General features: G+C 49.1%; 2 protein-coding genes across 4 annotated transcripts; both read right to left on the reverse strand.

Annotated features, from left to right (window-relative positions):
• Positions 1–1,042: 1,042 nt before the first annotated feature.
• abt1 (activator of basal transcription 1) lies at positions 1,043–19,253 on the reverse strand. Of its 3 annotated transcripts, XM_079676968.1 has the most exons (6): positions 19,140–19,253; positions 7,102–7,237; positions 6,829–7,062; positions 6,379–6,566; positions 5,588–5,773; positions 1,043–1,469 (listed from the first exon to the last, which is right to left on the reverse strand). In XM_079676968.1, exons 2-6 carry the CDS (start codon positions 7,220–7,222, stop codon positions 1,284–1,286), a joined length of 915 nt encoding a protein of 304 aa, XP_079533094.1. In that variant the 5' UTR covers positions 7,223–7,237; positions 19,140–19,253; the 3' UTR covers positions 1,043–1,283. The 3 variants fall into 3 exon arrangements, with proteins under 3 accessions (XP_079533094.1, XP_079533092.1, XP_079533093.1); XM_079676966.1 differs by having other exon boundaries at positions 6,829–7,237; XM_079676967.1 differs by having other exon boundaries at positions 6,829–7,237; positions 19,184–19,201.
• On the reverse strand, positions 11,215–13,065 carry LOC307037632 (general transcription factor II-I repeat domain-containing protein 2B-like; the record flags this gene model as incomplete). The annotated part of the gene is made up of 1 exon (XM_079678682.1): positions 11,215–13,065. One exon carries the CDS (start codon positions 13,063–13,065, stop codon positions 11,215–11,217), a length of 1,851 nt encoding a protein of 616 aa, XP_079534808.1.
• Positions 19,254–19,394: the final 141 nt, after the last annotated feature.

The raw sequence follows: 19,394 nt of genomic DNA on the forward strand, positions 1-19,394 counted from the left end.
AGTGGGTGATCTGTCTCTGTGTCTGGTGGTTTAGATCTGATGCCAGACAGGGGGTGATCTGTCTCTGAGTCTGGTGGTTTAGACCTGATGCCAGACAGGGGGTGATCTGTCTCTGAGTCTGGTGGTTTAGTCCTGATGCCAGACGGGGGGTGATCTGTCTCTGAGTCTGGTGGTTTAGACCTGATGCCAGACGGGGGGTGATCTGTCTCTGAGTCTGGTGGTTTAGACCTGATGCCAGACGGGGGGTGATCTGTCTCTGAGTCTGGTGGTTTAGACCTGATGCCAGACGGGGGGTGATCTGTCTCTGAGTCTGGTGGTTTAGACCTGATGCCAGACAGGGGGTGATCTGTCTCTGAGTCTGGTGGTTTAGATCTGATGCCAGACAGGGGGTGATCTGTCTCTGAGTCTGGTGGTTTAGTCCTGATGCCAGACGGGGGGTGATCTGTCTCTGAGTCTGGTGGTTTAGACCTGATGCCAGACGGGGGGTGATCTGTCTCTGAGTCTGGTGGTTTAGACCTGATGCCAGACGGGGGGTGATGGGGGTCAGTGTGTGGATTAGGTAGACAGACAGGAAAGGGTGTGATTGGGTGTTTGTCATCACTCCAACAGCAAAGGACCGCGTCTACGTTGACCACAGTTGATTTGAACGCGCGAACACAGCGCATGTGAAACGTGCCTCATGTCACTACAAAGGTTGCTTTTCCTCAGACAGAAAGTGTTCCGGTGCGTTCCGCCCTGCGAAACGGATCTGCACCTGCTACTGCTCTGTATGAATGGTGACATCTGTGCCCTATATACATCAATCAATCCAACCATCATCCATCAATCAATCCAACCATCATCCATCAATCAATCCAACCATCATCCATCAATCAATCCAACCATCATCCATCAATCAATCCAACCATCATCCATCAATCAATCCAACCATCATCCATCAATCAATCCAACCATCATCCATCAATCAATCCAACCATCATCCATCAATCAATCCAACCATCATCCATCAATCAATCTAACGATCAAAAAACACAGTTCTGAATTCTGGCACTCAAATTTATTTACAACAGTTAACAGAGCGGCAACTACAAAACAACAAAACCCTGCAGAATACTAACAAACCTTCGGGTACAGGAAACTTAACGACCTCGTTAAGGCGGGTACAGAAGAACATGTTGGCTCCGCCCCCTGTTCAGTGATTGGTGAATGAGGATGTGTCAGAAACACTGACAGTCTCTAGTCTGCTTCCTGTTTCCATGTAAACACTCCTGTCCAACAGCCAATCAGTCGCTCTGATGTTTGGAGTTGAAGATCTTTGCAAGCAACGAGACGTTTGATTGGCTCTTCTGCTGGATGAGGCGGGCCTTGTCCAGGTGCTTCTGGGAAACAGAGTCTTTCTTCTTCATCTTCCTCATCTGGATCTCCTCCTCCGTTTGACGCTGAGTGAAGTCCCACGTCCTCTCGTCCACCTAACGACCAATCACAAGACAACAAACCATTAACTGAGAACGTGATCTCATGACAGGGCGGAGTCAGCAGCATGTGACCAATCAAACGGGAGTGTTACAGGTGGGACAGGTGACATACGGGGGTGGGACAGGTGGGACAGGTGAGGTACGGGGGTGGGACAGGTGAGATACGGGTGTGTTACATGTGGGACAGGTGAGGTACGGGGGTGGGACAGGTGGGACAGGTGAGATACGGGTGTGTTACATGTGGGACAGGTGAGGTACGGGGGTGGGACAGGTGGGACAGGTGGGACAGGTGAGATACGGGGGTGAGATACGTGTGTGTTACAGGTGGCACAGGTGAGATACGGGTTTGTTACAGGTGAGATACGGGGGTGAGATACGGGTGTGTTAGAGGTGGGACAGGTGAGGTACGGGGGTGGGACAGGTGAGATACGGGTGTGTTACAGGTGGGACAGGTGAGATATGGGTGTGTTACAGGTGGGACAGGTGAGATACGGGTGTGTTACAGGTGGGACAGGTGAGATACGGGTGTGTTACAGGTGGGACAGGTGACATACGGGGGTGGGACAGGTGAGATACGGGTGTGTTACAGGTGGGACAGGTGAGATACGGGTGTGTTACAGGTGGGACAGGTGACATACGGTTGTGTTACAGGTGGGACAGGTGACATACGGGGGTGGGACAGGTGACATACGGGGGTGGGACAGGTGAGATACGGCTGTGTTACAGGTGGAACAGGTGAGATACGGGTGTGTTACAGGTGGGACAGGTGAGATACGGGTGTGTTACATATGGGACGGGTAAGATATGGGTGTGTTACAGGTGGGACAGGTGAGATATGGGTGTGTTACAGGTGGGACAGGTGAGATACGGGTGTGTTACAGGTGGGACAGGTGGGATTACAGGTGTGTTATAGGTGGGACAGGTGAGATACGGGTGTGCTACAGGTGGGACAGGTGAGATACGGGTGTGTTACAGGTGGGACAGGTGAGATACGGGTGTGTTACAGGTCGGACAGGTGAGATACGGGTGTGTTACAGGTGGGACAGGTGAGATACGGGTGTGTTACAGGTGGGACAGGTGAGATACGGGTGTGTTACAGGTGGGACAGGTGAGATACGGGTGTGTTACAGGTGGGACAGGTGAGATACGGGTGTGTTACAGGTGGGACAGGTGAGATACGGGTGTGTTACAGGTCGGACAGGTGAGATACGGGTGTGTTACAGGTGGGACAGGTGAGATGCGGGTGTGTTACAGGTGGGACAGGTGAGATGCGGGTGTGTTACAGGTCGGACAGGTGAGATACGGGTGTGTTACAGGTGGGACAGGTGAGATACGGGTGTGTTACAGGTCGGACAGGTGAGATACGGGTGTGTTACAGGTGGGACAGGTGAGATACGGGTGTGTTATAGGTGGGACAGATGAGATACGGGTGTGTTACAGGTGGGACAGGTGAGATACGGGTGTGTTGCAGGTGGGACAGATGAGATATGGGTGTGTTACAGGTGGGACAGGTGAGATACGGGTGTGTTACAGGTGGGACAGGTGAGATACGGGTGTGTTGCAGGTGGGACAGGTGAGATACGGGTGTGTTACAGGTGGGACAGGTGAGATACGGATGTGTTACAGGTCGGACAGGTGAGATGCGGGTGTGTTACAGGTCGGACAGGTGAGATACGGGTGTGTTACAGGTGAGATGCGGGTGTGTTACAGGTCGGACAGGTGAGATACGGGTGTGTTACAGGTGGGAGAGGTGAGATACGGGTGTGTTACAGGTCGGACAGGTGAGATACGTGTGTGTTACAGGTGAGATACGGGTGTGTTACAGGTGGGACAGGTGAGATACGGGTGTGTTACAGGTCGGACAGGTGAGATACGGGTGTGCTACAGGTGGGACAGGTGAGATACGGGTGTGTTACAGGTCGGACAGGTGAGATACGGGTGTGTTACAGGTGGGACAGGTGAGATACGGGTGTGTTACAGGTCGGACAGGTGAGATACGGGTGTGTTACAGGTCGGACAGGTGAGATACGGGTGTGTTACAGGTCGGACAGGTGAGATACGGGTGTGTTACAGGTCGGACAGGTGAGATACGGGTGTGTTACAGGTCGGACAGGTGAGATACGGGTGTGTTACAGGTCGGACAGGTGAGATACGGGTGTGCTACAGGTGGGACAGGTGAGATGCGGGTGTGTTACAGGTCGGACAGGTGAGATACGGGTGTGCTACAGGTGGGACAGGTGAGATACGGGTGTGTTACAGGTGGGAGAGGTGAGATACGGGTGTGTTACAGGTGAGATACGGGTGTGTTACAGGTGGGACAGGTGAGATACGGATGTGTTACAGGTCGGACAGGTGAGATGCGGGTGTGTTACAGGTCGGACAGGTGAGATACGGGTGTGTTACAGGTGAGATGCGGGTGTGTTACATGTCGGACAGGTGAGATACGGGTGTGTTACAGGTGGGAGAGGTGAGATACGGGTGTGTTACAGGTCGGACAGGTGAGATACGTGTGTGTTACAGGTGAGATACGGGTGTGTTACAGGTGGGACAGGTGAGATACGGGTGTGTTACAGGTCGGACAGGTGAGATACGGGTGTGCTACAGGTGGGACAGGTGAGATACGGGTGTGTTACAGGTCGGACAGGTGAGATACGGGTGTGTTACAGGTGGGACAGGTGAGATACGGGTGTGTTACAGGTCGGACAGGTGAGATACGGGTGTGTTACAGGTCGGACAGGTGAGATACGGGTGTGTTACAGGTCGGACAGGTGAGATACGGGTGTGTTACAGGTCGGACAGGTGAGATACGGGTGTGCTACAGGTGGGACAGGTGAGATGCGGGTGTGTTACAGGTCGGACAGGTGAGATACGGGTGTGCTACAGGTGGGACAGGTGAGATACGGGTGTGTTACAGGTGGGAGAGGTGAGATACGGGTGTGTTACAGGTCGGACAGGTGAGATACGGGTGTGTTACAGGTGAGATACGGGTGTGTTACAGGTGGGACAGGTGAGATACGGGTGTGTTACAGGTCGGACAGGTGAGATACGGGTGTGTTACAGGTGAGATACGGGTGTGTTACAGGTGGGACAGGTGAGATATGGGTGTGTTACAGGTCGGACAGGTGAGATACGGGTGTGTTACAGGTGGGACAGGTGAGATACGGGTGTGTCACAGGTGGGACAGGTGAGGTACGGGTGTGTTACAGGTGGGACAGGTGAGATATGGGTGTGTTACAGGTGGGACAGGTGAGATGCGGGTGTGTTGCAGGTGGGACAGTTGAGATGCGGGTGTGTTACATGTGGGACAGGTGAGATGCGGGTGTGTTGCAGGTGGGACAGGTGAGATGCGGGTGTGTTACAGGTGAGATACGGGGGTGAGATACGTGTGTGTTACAGGTGAGATGCGGGTGTGTTGCAGGTGGGACAGGTGAGATGCGGGTGTGTTATAGGTGGGACAGGTGAGGTACGGGTGTGTCACAGGTGGGACAGGTGAGATATGGGTGTGTTACAGGTGGGACAGGTGAGATGCGGGTGTGTTACAGGTGGGACAGGTGAGATGCGGGTGTGTTACAGGTCGGACAGGTGAGATATGGGTGTGTTACAGGTGGGACAGGTGAGATGCGGGTGTGTTATAGGTGGGACAGGTGAGGTACGGGTGTGTCACAGGTGGGACAGGTGAGATATGGGTGTGTTACAGGTGGGACAGGTGAGATGCGGGTGTGTTACAGGTGGGACAGGTGAGATGCGGGTGTGTTATAGGTGGGACAGGTGAGATACGGGTGTGTTGCAGGTGGGACAGGTGAGATGCGGGTGTGTTACAGGTCGGACAGGTGAGATACGGGTGTGTTACAGGTCGGACAGGTGAGATACGGGTGTGTTACAGGTGGGACAGGTGAGATGCGGGTGTGTTACAGGTCGGACAGGTGAGATACGGGTGTGTTACAGGTCGGACAGGTGAGATACAGGTGTGTTACAGGTGGGACAGGTGAGATGCGGGTGTGTTGCAGGTGGGACAGGTGAGATGCGGGTGTGTTGCAGGTGGGACAGGTGAGATACGGGTGTGTTGCAGGTGGGACAGGTGTGTTATTGGTGTGTGTGTGCTCTTGGTTTACCTGCTGTCCGTCCCTCTGTCTCTTCCTCCTCACGGTGTCCAGGTGAGCGCTCCGGTCCACGTTGTTCAGGTAGAAGTTGGTTTCTCTTTTGGCCTGAGAAACCTCTGTCCTCAATCTCTGCTGCTGCACCGTCTGCTCAAAGGCCAGGCGCTCCGACAGGTGAGTCCACTGGAACCTGTGCAGGTACTGAGAGAGACAGACAGGTAGAGACAGACAGGTGAGTCCACTGGACCCTGTGCAGGTACTGAGAGAGACAGACAGGTGAGAGACAGACAGGTGAGTCCACTGGAACCTGTGCAGGTACTGAGAGAGACATACAGGTGAGTCCACTGGAACCTGTGCAGGTACTGAGAGAGACAGACAGGTGAGAGACAGACAGGTGAGTCCACTGGAACCTGTGCAGGTACTGAGAGAGACAGACAGGTGAGAGACAGACAGGTGAGTCCACTGGAACCTGTGCAGTTACTGAGAGAGACAGACAGGTGAGTCCACTGGAACCTGTGCAGGTACTGAGAGAGACAGACAGGTAGAGACAGACAGGTGAGTCCACTGGACCCTGTGCAGGTACTGAGAGAGACAGACAGGTAGAGACAGACAGGTGAGAGACAGACAGGTGAGTCCACTGGAACCTGTGCAGGTACTGAGAGAGACAGACAGGTAGAGACAGACAGGTGAGAGACAGACAGGTGAGTCCACTGGAACCTGTGCAGGTACTGAGAGAGACAGACAGGTAGAGACAGACAGGTAGAGACAGACAGGTAGAGACAGACAGGTAGAGACAGACAGGTCACCTTGATGCACCACAGGTCTGAGGCGAAGCGTTGGCGCTTCCTGGTCCCCATGGGCGTGTTGTGCAGCGACGCAGCGACCAGCTTGGCTCTGCGCTTGTCTCTGAACTCGACCCAGCCTTCAGTGAAGTCGCAGCGCCGGGACCCCCCCTTAGCGCCCCCCTTCCTCTTCTTAGTGCTCACCTGCCCGTCTGGAAGTACACAGAAACACATGTATAAGTACACAGAAACACATGTATAAGTACACAGAAACACATTATGACATGTATAAGTACCCTCTGGCTGTAGGGAGATGTGTATATATGTGTACACAGAGTGTATATAAGTACCCTGTGGCTGCAGGAAGATGTGTATATATGTGTGTATTAGTACACAGAGTGTGTATAAGTACTCTCTGGCTGAAGGAAGATGTATATGTATGTGTGTATTAGTACACAGAGTGTGTATAAGTACCCTCTGGCTGCAGGAAGATGCGGCCCACCTCCCCATAGGCTGACAGCAGGTTCCTCACGTGTCGGGGGCGGAGCCTCGGAGGGATGTGTCCCAGGTAGAGAATACCTGGGACACACTTCCTGTCTCCGGCTGCTTCCTGATTGGTCTGCTTCTTCATCCCTGAAACACCTTCATCTTCATCATCACCATCTTTATCCTTATGCTCTTCATCACCAGAGACCCCTTCTTCATCACCTGAGACCTCTTCATCACCTGAGACCCCTTCTTCATCACCTGAGACCTCTTCATCACCTGAGACCTCTTCATCACCTGAGACCTCCTCCTCCTCTTCCTCTCTGGTGGATGTAGTCGTCCTCTTCTCTCCCTCCTCCTCTTCCTCTCTCCTCTCCATCATGGCGTGTTGTGTTCACTGAAAGTCAGACAGCAGAGTTTTGGTTGAGCATCAAACTGATGTGTATTTTAATGTTTGATGAGTGAGTTAAGAATAAAGAATAAAGAGTAAGAGATGATCTCCTTAAGCACAGAGAGGTCTGGTGGTGTGGGAGGGTAAAATGTATATATATATATATATATTAGGGATGTAACGATATACCGAATACCGCGGTATCGCGGTAATGAAACGGCTCAATACCGTCGTGAGACTGAAAAGATCTACCGCGATATTACCGTTCATTCATTTATATCTCGCCCTGTAAATAAAAACTGTAATGTTTTTGTTTGAACAGCAGAGGACGCCATAATACTAATCAAGAATACTCCCATCATCCTTTGCGTGCAAGCCCGCCCTCACACTCAGACCCAACGAGAAAATGGCGAATGGAGTAGACGAACGTGCTGACCAACTAAATAGAAATTGTGAAATTGAGGATGCTCCATCGACTTTTAAAGCTGTTGTGTGGCAGCATTTTGGTTTTCCCGTTTCAAGAAATGACAAAGGTGAAAAGCAAACTAACAAACGCCAAACTATTTGCAAATCCTGCCGGGCGACGGTCGCCTACAATTCGGGAAACACATCGAACATGAGAAGTCATTTGTCACATCACCACCCAGAAAAGCTCCGAACACAACAACCTACTGTGAGGAAAATGCCTAAGCCAGGCCAACTGACTCTGACAGAAATATTTGGAGCGCCACTTCCCCCTAACAGTCCAAGAGCTCAGGAAATAACAAGGTGCATCGGAGAGTACATGGCCAAAGACTTAAGACCGTTTTCTGTGGTCGACAACAGTGGATTTCGGAGGTTAGTAAACACGCTGGAGCCCAAGTATGCCATTCCATCACGGCCATACTTTAGTCGAACAGTGCTACCCGCTCTGTACCAAGAGACAAAAGCTAAAGTGACACAGAGCCTCAAAGAAGCAGAGTGCATCTCAATAACAACAGATGGGTGGACTTCACGAGCTACGCAGAGCTATATTACAGTCACGGCTCATGTTATGACCAGCAAATGGGAAATTAAAAGTTTTGTTTTACAGACGCGGCCTCTTTTCACATCACACACTGGACTAAACATTGCTAAGGTGTTAAAATCTGCTGTTTTGGAGTGGGGACTCGACAATAATCAAGGCATTGCTGTCGTAACAGACAACGCAAGGAATATGGATGTAGCGGTGAGAGAGGCCGGTCTTTCCCCACACATAAAGTGTTTTGCACACACTTTAAACCTCGCTTCAAAAGCGGGTTTGAACGTAAACCGGGCAAGTCGTCTGCTTGGTAGAGTGAGGCGTGTAGCTGCGTTTTTTCACCGCAGTTCAACTGCCACAGCTGTGCTGGCCACCAAACAGGGAATGTTAAACCTGCCTGCGCATAAACTCATCATGGATGTGGTCACAAGATGGAACAGCTCGCTTGACATGCTCGAGCGCTACCTGGAGCAACAACAAGCTATCGCTGCAACGCTACTCAGTGCTGAAGTCAGGCGCAACGCACGCGAGATAGACACTCTTGAACCAGCTGACATCACGGACGCCGAGGACATGGTTCGGCTTCTCTCACCGCTGAAAAAAGCAACCACCGTGCTGTGCGATGAGTCTCGACCTACAGTCTCTCTCATTGTGCCCCTCAAGCACATGATAGAGCAAAGCATGGCACAGTGCGATGAGGACTCCTCCACCATCGCCCAAATGAAGAGAGCCATACTGAAGGACTTTACAGACAGATACCAAGGGGAGCAAAACAAGTTTCTGCAAGAGAGCACTGCGTTGGACCCCCGGTTCTGGAGCTTGCAGCAGCTAAATGACAGTCAGAGGGAGGACGTTTTCGACAGGCTGAAGTTGAAAGCCACACAGATGCAGAACCAGGTACATATTTAAATATTCTTTTTGTGTCTGTGTAACTTTTTCAGATAACGTAAGGTGGGTTTGCCTCTGTTGTTTTTGTGAAAAGAAAGATAAGACGTTTTTTTTCTACCTCTGCTTGCTTGCATAGAACCCTAGTGAAACAGAAGGGGAAAGAGCACATGACGCTGAGGAACAATCTCCTCCTTCCAAAAAGACAGCACTCGAAGATCTCCTTGGGGAGTCTTTCAGTGAAGAAGTGCACGTCGCACAGCACAACACTGGTATCCAGGCTGAAATTGACTTGTACCGCAAAGCGACCTCTATTTTACTCTCTGACTGTCCTCTCAAGTGGTGGAGAGACAATGCAAAGTGTTACCCACTGCTGTCCCCCATGGCCAAAGCATATCTCTCTGTCCCAGCCACATCAGTGCCGAGTGAGAGAGTTTTTTCCACAGCAGGGGATATTGTAAACGCCCAAAGATCCCAGCTTCTACCTGGAAATGTTGACATGCTCATCTTCCTGAAAAGAAACCTGTCTGATGAGTGAGTGAGAGAGAGTTTGAGTTGAGTTACTTCAAATCTATTTTATTGCAGGGTCTGATTATTGAATGTTCTTGTTTATTTGCACAAAGAAAATGCATACTTTTGTTTGGTAGTACTTGTTCTTGTTCCAGTCTGTTACTGTTTTGACAATTTAAATGTACTACTATACTAAATGCTGTACAAATCAGATTTATTATTTAATAAAGAAAACATTTTGGAGTAAAAAAAAAAAAATTGTATTTTTTTTTAGAATTTTTTTTTCCTTCAATATATCTCGATAAATATCGTACCGTGGACTTGTTATCGCGGTATTACCGTACCGTGAGTTTTTGGTATCGTTACATCCCTAATATATATATACACATATACCTATACATGTACCCGCCTGTACCCGACCCGATGCAGGACTCTGATATAAGTCCGGGGAACCCGGGGAACCCGATCAGCCTGGAGGGTAAACACCAGGCTGACTAATCTACCTGCACAATGTTTCTCTGGTGTCGGAATGTCTCGCGATGTTGGTCAATTCTTAAAAAACAAAACACCATTTCATTTCGGGTAAAAATGAGTTGTTACTGCGTTACTGAGAATTTTCAAAGGTAGTATACTACCCACATTTAATTAGTAATCTGTTACATGTGCAGCTGTAGCTGATACCACCTGTCTACCATCTACCTGGGGCTATATGCAGCAGCTAGCATCTACCTGGAGCTATCTGCAGCAGCTAGCATCTACCTGGAGCTATCTGCAGCAGCTAGCATCTACCTGGAGCTATCTGCAGCAGCTAGCATCTACCTGGGGCTATCTGCAGCAGCTAGCATCTACCTGGAGCTATCTGCAGCAGCTACCATCTACCTGGAGCTATCTGCAGCAGCTAGCATCTACCTGGAGCTATCTGCAGCAGCTAGCATCTACCTGGAGCTATCTGCAGCAGCTAGCAGCTACCTGGAGCTATCTGCAGCAGCTACCATCTACCTGGAGCTATCTGCAGCAGCTAGCAGCTACCTGGAGCTATCTGCAGCAGCTACCATCTACCTGGAGCTATCTGCAGTAGCTACCATCTACCTGGAGCTAACTGCAGCAGCTAGCATCTACCTGGAGCTATCTGCAGCAGCTACCATCTACCTGGGGCTATCTGCAGCAGCTAGCATCTACCTGGAGCTAACTGCAGCAGCTAGCATCTACCTGGAGCTATCTGCAGCAGCTAGCATCTACCTGGAGCTAACTGCAGCAGCTACCATCTACCTCAGTGGTACTCAACCTTGTCCTAATCAGGAGCCACATTGACGAAAAAATATTTTTGCAAGAGCCACAATCCAAAAACGCTCCTTTCCTCCCTGAAACCTTTATGCATTTGAGAATATGGATAATAGTAATATGTTACTTAAGAATGAAAAGCATAATGTACAGTGCAATAACTGTGATTTCTTATTTTCACTGCAACCACAAAACACACAAAACAACAGATAACAGACAGCATGTTTACTGATAATCACAGTCCATATAACAGCAGATTATACACAGCAGGGGTTGTCAGAAGAGTAATGTTGACCTTACTTCACACTCAATGTGATTTCTGACACTCCTTCTGCCGCACAAGTGATTTGAAGTCGGGCTCTGCGCTGGAAACGGCGATCTGGAGGGCCTCTGTTGTGTGCTGCAGACTCAATCTGTTTCGGTTGCGACATTTTATTTTTGTGAGCGCAGAGAATGCTGCTTCACACCGGTATGTGGACGGAAACATTGAGATGATGCGTCTTGCTAGTCTGGAGATATTTGGTAGATGCCCCACCAGTTTCCAAAAGTCCACGACATCTGTAATCCGAAATTGACGCTGAAGTTCATCTGAGCTCTTTAACTCCACGAACTCCATTTGAAGCTGCACAAGTCCGAGCTGGTCGCTTATTTGCTTCATTTCATTGACTTCAATCAGGAATGGGTTTTTCACAAGTAGAAAAATATTGCTATGGTCCTTGAAGTCGTGGAATCTGGATGTGTAGTTTTGCTTGAGCTCAGTTAGCACCTCACAGAATTGAGATTGACAGGTCAGGAGAGCGTCTGCATGCCTCGCCATCACTTTCTGCACGGTGGGGAAGAAACGGTAATCAGAACCACGGACACTTTGGTCGAGTACATCCAGTTTGTCAGAAAATACTTTGACAGCCGTGTAGAGCTCATACACGGTCTTGTTTCTTCCCTGCATCTTGAGATTAAGTTCGTTCAAGTGCTGCGTAATGTCACACAGGAACGCAACAGACAGCACCCACTCTTTATCATCCAAAAAGGAAAATCGGGAAGTCTCCCCTTGGCCGACAATGAAGGCTTTCAGGGGTTCAATCAAGTCCATTAAATGTGCAAGCATACGTCCTTTAGACAGCCATCTGATCTCGGTGTGTAACACCAAATCTCCATAGTGAGTGTCAAACTCCTCACACAGCAGTTTAAAATTTAAGTGGTTTCTTGCACGGGCCCTGATATAATTAACCACTTCGATTACATTTGCCATCACTTCATTCAGACATTTGAACTTAGCAAACAAGGCTTGTTGATGCACAATACAATGGTATGAGAAAATACCCTCAGCAGCAACCCCGCCGTTTTTAAGCGTCTCTTTCAGCAAGGCCACGGCTCCGTTCCTCTTACCAAGCATCGCCGGTGCGCCATCTGTCGTGAATGCTGTGATTTTTTCTGGGCCAATGTTAAACTTCTGTAATGTTTCCAGCACAGCGTTTTTTATTTCAATGCCCGTTGTTCCATTTTTCAGTGAAACCATTTCAAGCAGTTCCTCTGTAATGTCAAGCTTACTGTTGACCGCCCGGATAAAGATTAGTAATTGTGGCGTGTCATTGACATCCAAGCTTTCGTCCATTGCAAGGCTGACAAACTCAGCGGATGACAGTTTGTCCTTAAGAGTATGTGCAATGTTCTCTGAAATGTCTGATGCCCTCCTAGCTACAGTAGAATCCGACAGTTGCATTTTTTTGGCCTCTCGTTCCAGGTCTTTTTTCTCAGGAAACAACGTTGAACAAGCCAGCAGTATGCAGTCCTTCACCATTTCTCCATCAGTATATGGCTTCATCTTTTTCATCAGTTCATGTGTGATTTTGTAGGATGCCTCTGTCGCTCTTTCACTCGTATTAGTGTGGAAAAAGTTTTTTTGAGAAGTTCGGTTCTGTTTGAGTCTAGCCAGCTTTTCCGCCCTCAGCTCTCCACCTTTCGGAAAGTCGGTACTAAACTTCGGGTGTTTTGTGTCGTGATGGCGCTGCAAATTGGACCTTTTAAATTGTGAAATGATGTTGTCACAAAGCAGGCAGGTGCATTTTCCCGAACCGGTGGAGACGAAGAAAAACTCCAGTTCCCAGTCCTCTTTAAATGTTCGATATTCCTCTTCATATTTCCGTTTAGTCGTAGCCATTTTTGCATAGTGCTGTATAGTTTTCCCAGTGTGACGTAGCAATTATCTCGCGCGAAACAATCAGAGCGCGAAACCTGACATAATATTTGATTGGCTATTCAGAGGGGGAGGGGCGACGACTGATGTGTGTCTTGTGAGTGATAATGAAATGTTGATGAATTCTTCTGACTTTGTTTTTCGTTTTTCAAAGATTTTTTTTTAATTATTTTTTTTTTAAGTGGGACTTAAAAGAGCCGCAGTTAGTCTTAAAAGAGCCGCATGCGGCTCGCGAGCCGCGGGTTGAGTATCGCTGATCTACCTGGAGCTAACTGCAGCAGCTACCATCTACCTGGAGCTATCTGCAGCAGCTACCATCTACCTGGAGCTAACTGCAGCAGCTAGCATCTACTTGGAGCTAACTGCAGCAGCTACCATCTACCTGGAGCTAACTGCAGCAGCTACCATCTACCTGGAGCTAACTGCAGCAGCTAGCATCTACCTGGAGCTATCTGCAGCAGCTAGCATCTACCTGGACCTAACTGCAGCATCTACCTGGAGCTAACTGCAGCAGCTACCATCTACCTGGAGCTATCTGCAGCAGCTACCATCTACCTGGACCTATCTGCAGCAGCTACCATCTACCTGGAGCTATCTGCAGCAGCTACCATCTACCTGGACCTATCTGCAGCAGCTACCATCTACCTGGAGCTATCTGCAGCAGCTACCATCTACCTGGAGCTATCTGCAGCAGCTAGCATCTACCTGGAGCTATCTACAGCAGCTAGCATCTACCTGGAGCTATCTGCAGCAGCTAGCATCTACCTGGAGCTATCTACAGCAGCTAGCATCTACCTGGAGCTATCTACAGCAGCTAGCATCTACCTGGAGCTATCTGCAGCAGCTAGCATCTACCTGGAGCTATCTGCAGCAGCTAGCATCTACCTGGAGCTATCTGCAGCAGCTAGCATCTACCTGGAGCTATCTGCAGCAGCTAGCATCTACCTGGAGCTATCTGCAGCAGCTACCATCTACCTGGAGCAGCTAGCATCTACCTGGGGCTATCTGCAGCAGCTAGCAGCTACCTGGAGCTATCTGCAGCAGCTACCATCTACCTGGGGCTATCTGCAGCAGCTAGCATCTACCTGGAGCTATCTGCAGCAGCTAGCATCTACCTGGGGCTATCTGCAGCAGCTAGCAGCTACCTGGAGCTATCTGCAGCAGCTACCATCTACCTGGGGCTATCTACAGCAGCTACCATCTACCTGGAGCTATCTGCAGCAGCTACCATCTACCTGGAGCTATCTACAGCAGCTAGCATCTACCTGGAGCAGCTAGCATCTACCTGGGGCTATCTGCAGCAGCTAGCAGCTACCTGGAGCTATCTACAGCAGCTAGCATCTACCTGGAGCTATCTACAGCAGCTAGCATCTACCTGGAGCTATCTACAGCAGCTAGCATCTACCTGGAGCTATCTGCAGCAGCTAGCATCTACCTGGAGCAGCTAGCATCTACCTGGAGCTATCTGCAGCAGCTAGCATCTACCTGGAGCTATCTGCAGCAGCTAGCATCTACCTGGAGCTATCTGCAGCAGCTACCATCTACCTGGAGCTATCTGCAGCAGCTAGCATCTACCTGGAGCTATCTGCAGCAGCTAGCATCTACCTGGAGCTATCTGCAGCAGCTAGCATCTACCTGGAGCTATCTGCAGCAGCTACCATCTACCTGGAGCTATCTGCAGCAGCTAGCATCTACCTGGAGCTATCTGCAGCAGCTAGCATCTACCTGGAGCTATCTGCAGCAGCTAGCATCTACCTGGAGCTATCTGCAGCAGCTACCATCTACCTGGAGCTATCTGCAGCAGCTAGCATCTACCTGGAGCTATCTGCAGCAGCTAGCATCTACCTGGAGCTATCTGCAGCAGCTACCATCTACCTGGAGCTAACTGCAGCAAATAGCATCTACCTGGAGCTATCTGCAGCAGCTAGCATCTACCTGGAGCTATCTGCAGCAGCTACCATCTACCTGGAGCTATCTGCAGCAGCTACCATCTACCTGGAGCTATCTGCAGCAGCTAGCATCTACCTGGAGCTATCTGCAGCAGCTAGCATCTACCTGGAGCTATCTGCAGCAGCTACCATCTACCTGGAGCTAACTGCAGCAGCTAGCATCTACCTGGAGCTATCTGCAGCAGCTAGCATCTACCTGGAGCTAACTGCAGCAGCTAGCATCTACCTGGAGCTATCTGCAGCAGCTACCATCTACCTGGAGCTATCTACAGCAGCTACCATCTACCTGGAGCTATCTGCAGCAGCTACCATCTACCTGGAGCTATCTGCAGCAGCTAGCATCTACCTGGAGCTATCTGCAGCAGCTAGCATCTACCTGGAGCTATCTGCAGCAGCTAGCATCTACCTGGAGCTATCTGCAGCAGCTAGCATCTACCTGGAGCTATCTGCAGCAGCTAGCATCTACCTGGAGCTATCTGCAGCAGCTAGCATCTACCTGGAGCTATCTGCAGCAGCTAGCATCTACCTGGAGCTATCTGCAGCAGCTACCATCTACCTGGAGCAGCTAGCATCTACCTGGAGCTAACTGCAGCAGCTACCATCTACCTGGAGCTATCTGCAGCAGCTACCATCTACCTGGAGCTATCTGCAGCAGCTAGCATCTACCTGGAGCTATCTGCAGCATCTACCTGGAGCTATCTGCAGCAGCTAGCATCTACCTGGAGCTATCTGCAGCAGCTAGCATCTACCTGGAGCTATCTGCAGCATCTACCTGGAGCTATCTGCAGCATCTACCTGGAGCTATCTGCAGCAGCTACCATCTACCTGGAGCTATCTGCAGCAGCTAGCATCTACCTGGAGCTATCTGCAGCAGCTAGCATCTACCTGGAGCTATCTGCAGCAGCTACCATCTACCTGGAGCTATCTGCAGCAGCTAGCATCTACCTGGAGCTATCTGCAGCAGCTAGCATCTACCTGGAGCTATCTGCAGCAGCTACCATCTACCTGGAGCTATCTGCAGCAGCTAGCATCTACCTGGAGCTATCTGCAGCAGCTAGCATCTACCTGGAGCTATCTGCAGCAGCTAGCATCTACCTGGAGCTATCTACAGCAGCTAGCATCTACCTGGAGCTATCTGCAGCAGCTAGCATCTACCTGGAGCTATCTGCAGCAGCTAGCATCTACCTGGAGCTAACTGCAGCAGCTAGCATCTACCTGGAGCTATCTGCAGCAGCTAGCATCTACCTGGAGCAGCTAGCATCTACCTGGAGCAGCTAGCATCTACCTGGAGCTATCTGCAGCAGCTAGCATCTACCTGGAGCAGCTAGCATCTACCTGGAGCTAACTACAGCAGCTAGCATCTACCTGGAGCTATCTGCAGCAGCTAGCATCTACCTGGAGCAGCTAGCATCTACCATCTACCTGGAGCTATCTGCAGCAGCTACCTGGAGCTAACTGCAGCAGCTACCATCTACCTGGAGCAGCTAGCATCTACCTGGAGCTATCTGCAGCAGCTACCTGGAGCTAACTGCAGCAGCTACCTGGAGCTATCTGCAGCATCTACCTGGAGCTATCTGCAGCAGCTAGCATCTACCTGGAGCAGCTAGCATCTACCATCTACCTGGAGCTATCTGCAGCAGCTACCATCTACCTGGAGCAGCTAGCATCTACCTGGAGCTATCTGCAGAGCAGGATCTGGTCTCTCTTGCTCAGGTAACAGAGTTACTAAATCAGCAGAAAGACATGTTTACTGCACTCTTACAGCAGCAACAGGAGAACTGCAGAGGCTTTGTTCAAATGATCATGGATTCCACTAACACGAGGCTGGGTGCCATTACAAGGGGGGTTCAGGAAATCAGGTCTAGCATTCAATAGAGTCAAAAGGATGCAGATGACAGTCCCTGTACACTGTAACGGCCCCTCCTCACAGCAGCTTAAAACAAATCTTCCAACGCTTCTCTGCCCGTTGACTTTGAATGGGGTGACGTCACTTTGCCTCGCTTTTCGCCGAACTGCATTGTGGGGAAGCAAAGCGAAGATTTCCAGGATTTTCAGGATTGTAAAGTTGAGCAATGTTCAACTTTTGAAGCTGAGCTGGAAGCGTCAGCCAATCAAATCCTGTTTATGCAAATCTGACAGTACAAGCGCTAGCCAATCACAGCCAGTCTGACAGCTTGCTGCTCCTCACAGAGAAAGGAGGCAAAGAGGAGAGAGTCTGTGTGAAGTACTTTGTGGGTAAGGGGAGATAGCCAAGTCAGCTCTTACGTTGTTATTGATTGTGTACGAGTTCATGTGTTTGAGCAGGCGCCGTCTGTCCTGAAGTTGTGGAGAGAGAGTAAAACGTAATAAACGGAGGCGCTGTGTGTGACGCTCCACGAGTTCCTGAGTTTTTGTGATTTTGTAATTATCTTTGAAGCCCTAACACATCAGACACTAATTGTATACTCGCAAGGGTGTGCAATATATACCATCAGTTGGAGTCTGCACCGCCAAGGTGCGCAATACATTATTGCACAATCTATGCCTGTGACTGTGTGCACGCACGCGTTAGCTTTAAAGACCCCCATAGAGATCAGTTTATAACTCGAACCCTTGTTGTATTCTATATTCACAAATGACCTTCCTTACGTATTAAATAAGTCCAGTGTAATAATGTATGCTGATGATTCCACAATGTACAGCACAGCATCAACATGCAGTGAGTTAAACTACTGAAAATAGAGATTAGAGCCATAGCAGACTGGGTCAACAATAACAAACTGCTACTCAACATTGAAAAAACAAAAGCAATGGTGTTCAGATCCAGACATATGTTAGGCAGCAATCCTCCTCATTAAGCCTGACGCCGGCTGGTCAGCCAGTGGAACAGGTAGACCAGACTAAGCTGCTTGGCAATGTTCTTGATTCTGGTTTACGGTGGACAAAGCAAATTGACAGTATCGTAACTAAAATGGGAAGGAGAATAGCTGTGAAGAGAACATGTACAAAGTATGTAACACCAAGCACTTTGAAACAAGTCATTCAGTCTCTGGGTTTGTCACATCTTGAGTACTGTCCAGTCACATGGTCATCAGCAGCAAAAACACATTTAAAGATGTTACAAATATCTCAAAACCAGGCTGCCAGACTCGCTCTCCACTGTTCGGAGCGCACTCACATTGGAGTTATACATAGAAACCTATCATGGCTTCCGGTTGAGAAACGTCTGTAATCTCGTGTTATCACTTTTCAAAAAAATGTCCAATTTAGCAAAAAAACACTGTATTTTTATGATCAAATAGTTTACACAAGAGACGAGCACGACCATAAGACTAGACAAGCTACCTCAGGCCATCTACGGGCACCTAAACCCAGGACCAAGCTACCTCAGGCCATCTACGGGCACCTAAACCCAGGACACATCTTCTGAGTCTTATAGAGCTATGAAGGAACTCATTGCCAAACTACCTCGCTGACACAGAGTCCAGAGCCTCTTTCAACAACAGATTGAAGGGCCATCTACTAATGACCATGTACCCTGTGAGCTGTGATCTCATGCTTTGTGCTGGGGGGGGTCTGCACTCATCCTTGGATGAGATTGTTGAGTTAAAGCCTTTTATTGTCCTTATACTCAGAGTATAAAGAGATTCAGAGTGCAACTCTGTCCCGGTGTGCAAAAAATACAAACAAATACATAACACTAAAAAACACGGCAATAGGAAAGACAACATAAACAATCATACGGGGGAATAAGTTGTTAAAAATATTGATATAAAAATAGTATATAAAGTGCATTAAAAGGTGTGTGTATGTGTGAGAATGGTTACGGTTATTGCATTGTGTGTGGTGGTTGATGATATTGGTGATGTTGTTAATGATGCAGGACTTATGTCTTGAATGTTGTTGTATTGTTGTTGTAAATGTCGGACCCCAGGAAGAGTTGGGGATCCTTAATAAACATAAACATTACTTCGCGACAGCAAAAAGTAACCCATTAGTGTAACTCCGTTACTTAATAAGCAGTGGTAACGCGTAACACTACTTATTAACTCTAAACTCATCTATATAGTATATATGATATAAACGTTATAATATTAACTCTAAACTCACCTTGGGAATAAGAAAATAAGAAAATAACAAACGGCTCTTCTCACGTGTTCCTTGTGTCGCGTCTTCATGACGACACGCAGCGCGACGATCAGCTGCTGTGAACGGACGGAAATGCCTTCAGAATAAAAGCATGTAAACCCTCCGCTGTTGTTGGAGTGACGTCACTACGTTTTTATTATTGTTTATTATCAGCTGTTGTTAGAGATACACTAATTATTTATTATTGTTTACTTACAGGTCACATAAACGCAAACA

This window comes from Notothenia rossii, assembly GCF_949606895.1.
Source record: "Notothenia rossii genome assembly, chromosome: 4".
Taxonomy (NCBI): domain Eukaryota; kingdom Metazoa; phylum Chordata; class Actinopteri; order Perciformes; family Nototheniidae; genus Notothenia; species Notothenia rossii.

What these genes read in the sequence shown, in the direction of transcription:
- abt1 (XM_079676966.1), bottom strand. Translation starts at nt 7,222, where the DNA reads ATGATGGAGAGGAGAGAGGAAGAGGAGGAGGGAGAGAAGAGGACGACT. An exon ending in CAGACCTGTGGTGCATCAAG is followed by an intron (nt 5,774 to 6,378) that starts GTGACCTGTCTG and finishes TGTCTCTCTCAG; the next exon opens with TACCTGCACAGGTTCCAGTG. An exon ending in GACAGAGGGACGGACAGCAG is followed by an intron (nt 1,470 to 5,587) that starts GTAAACCAAGAG and finishes ATTGGTCGTTAG; the next exon opens with GTGGACGAGAGGACGTGGGA.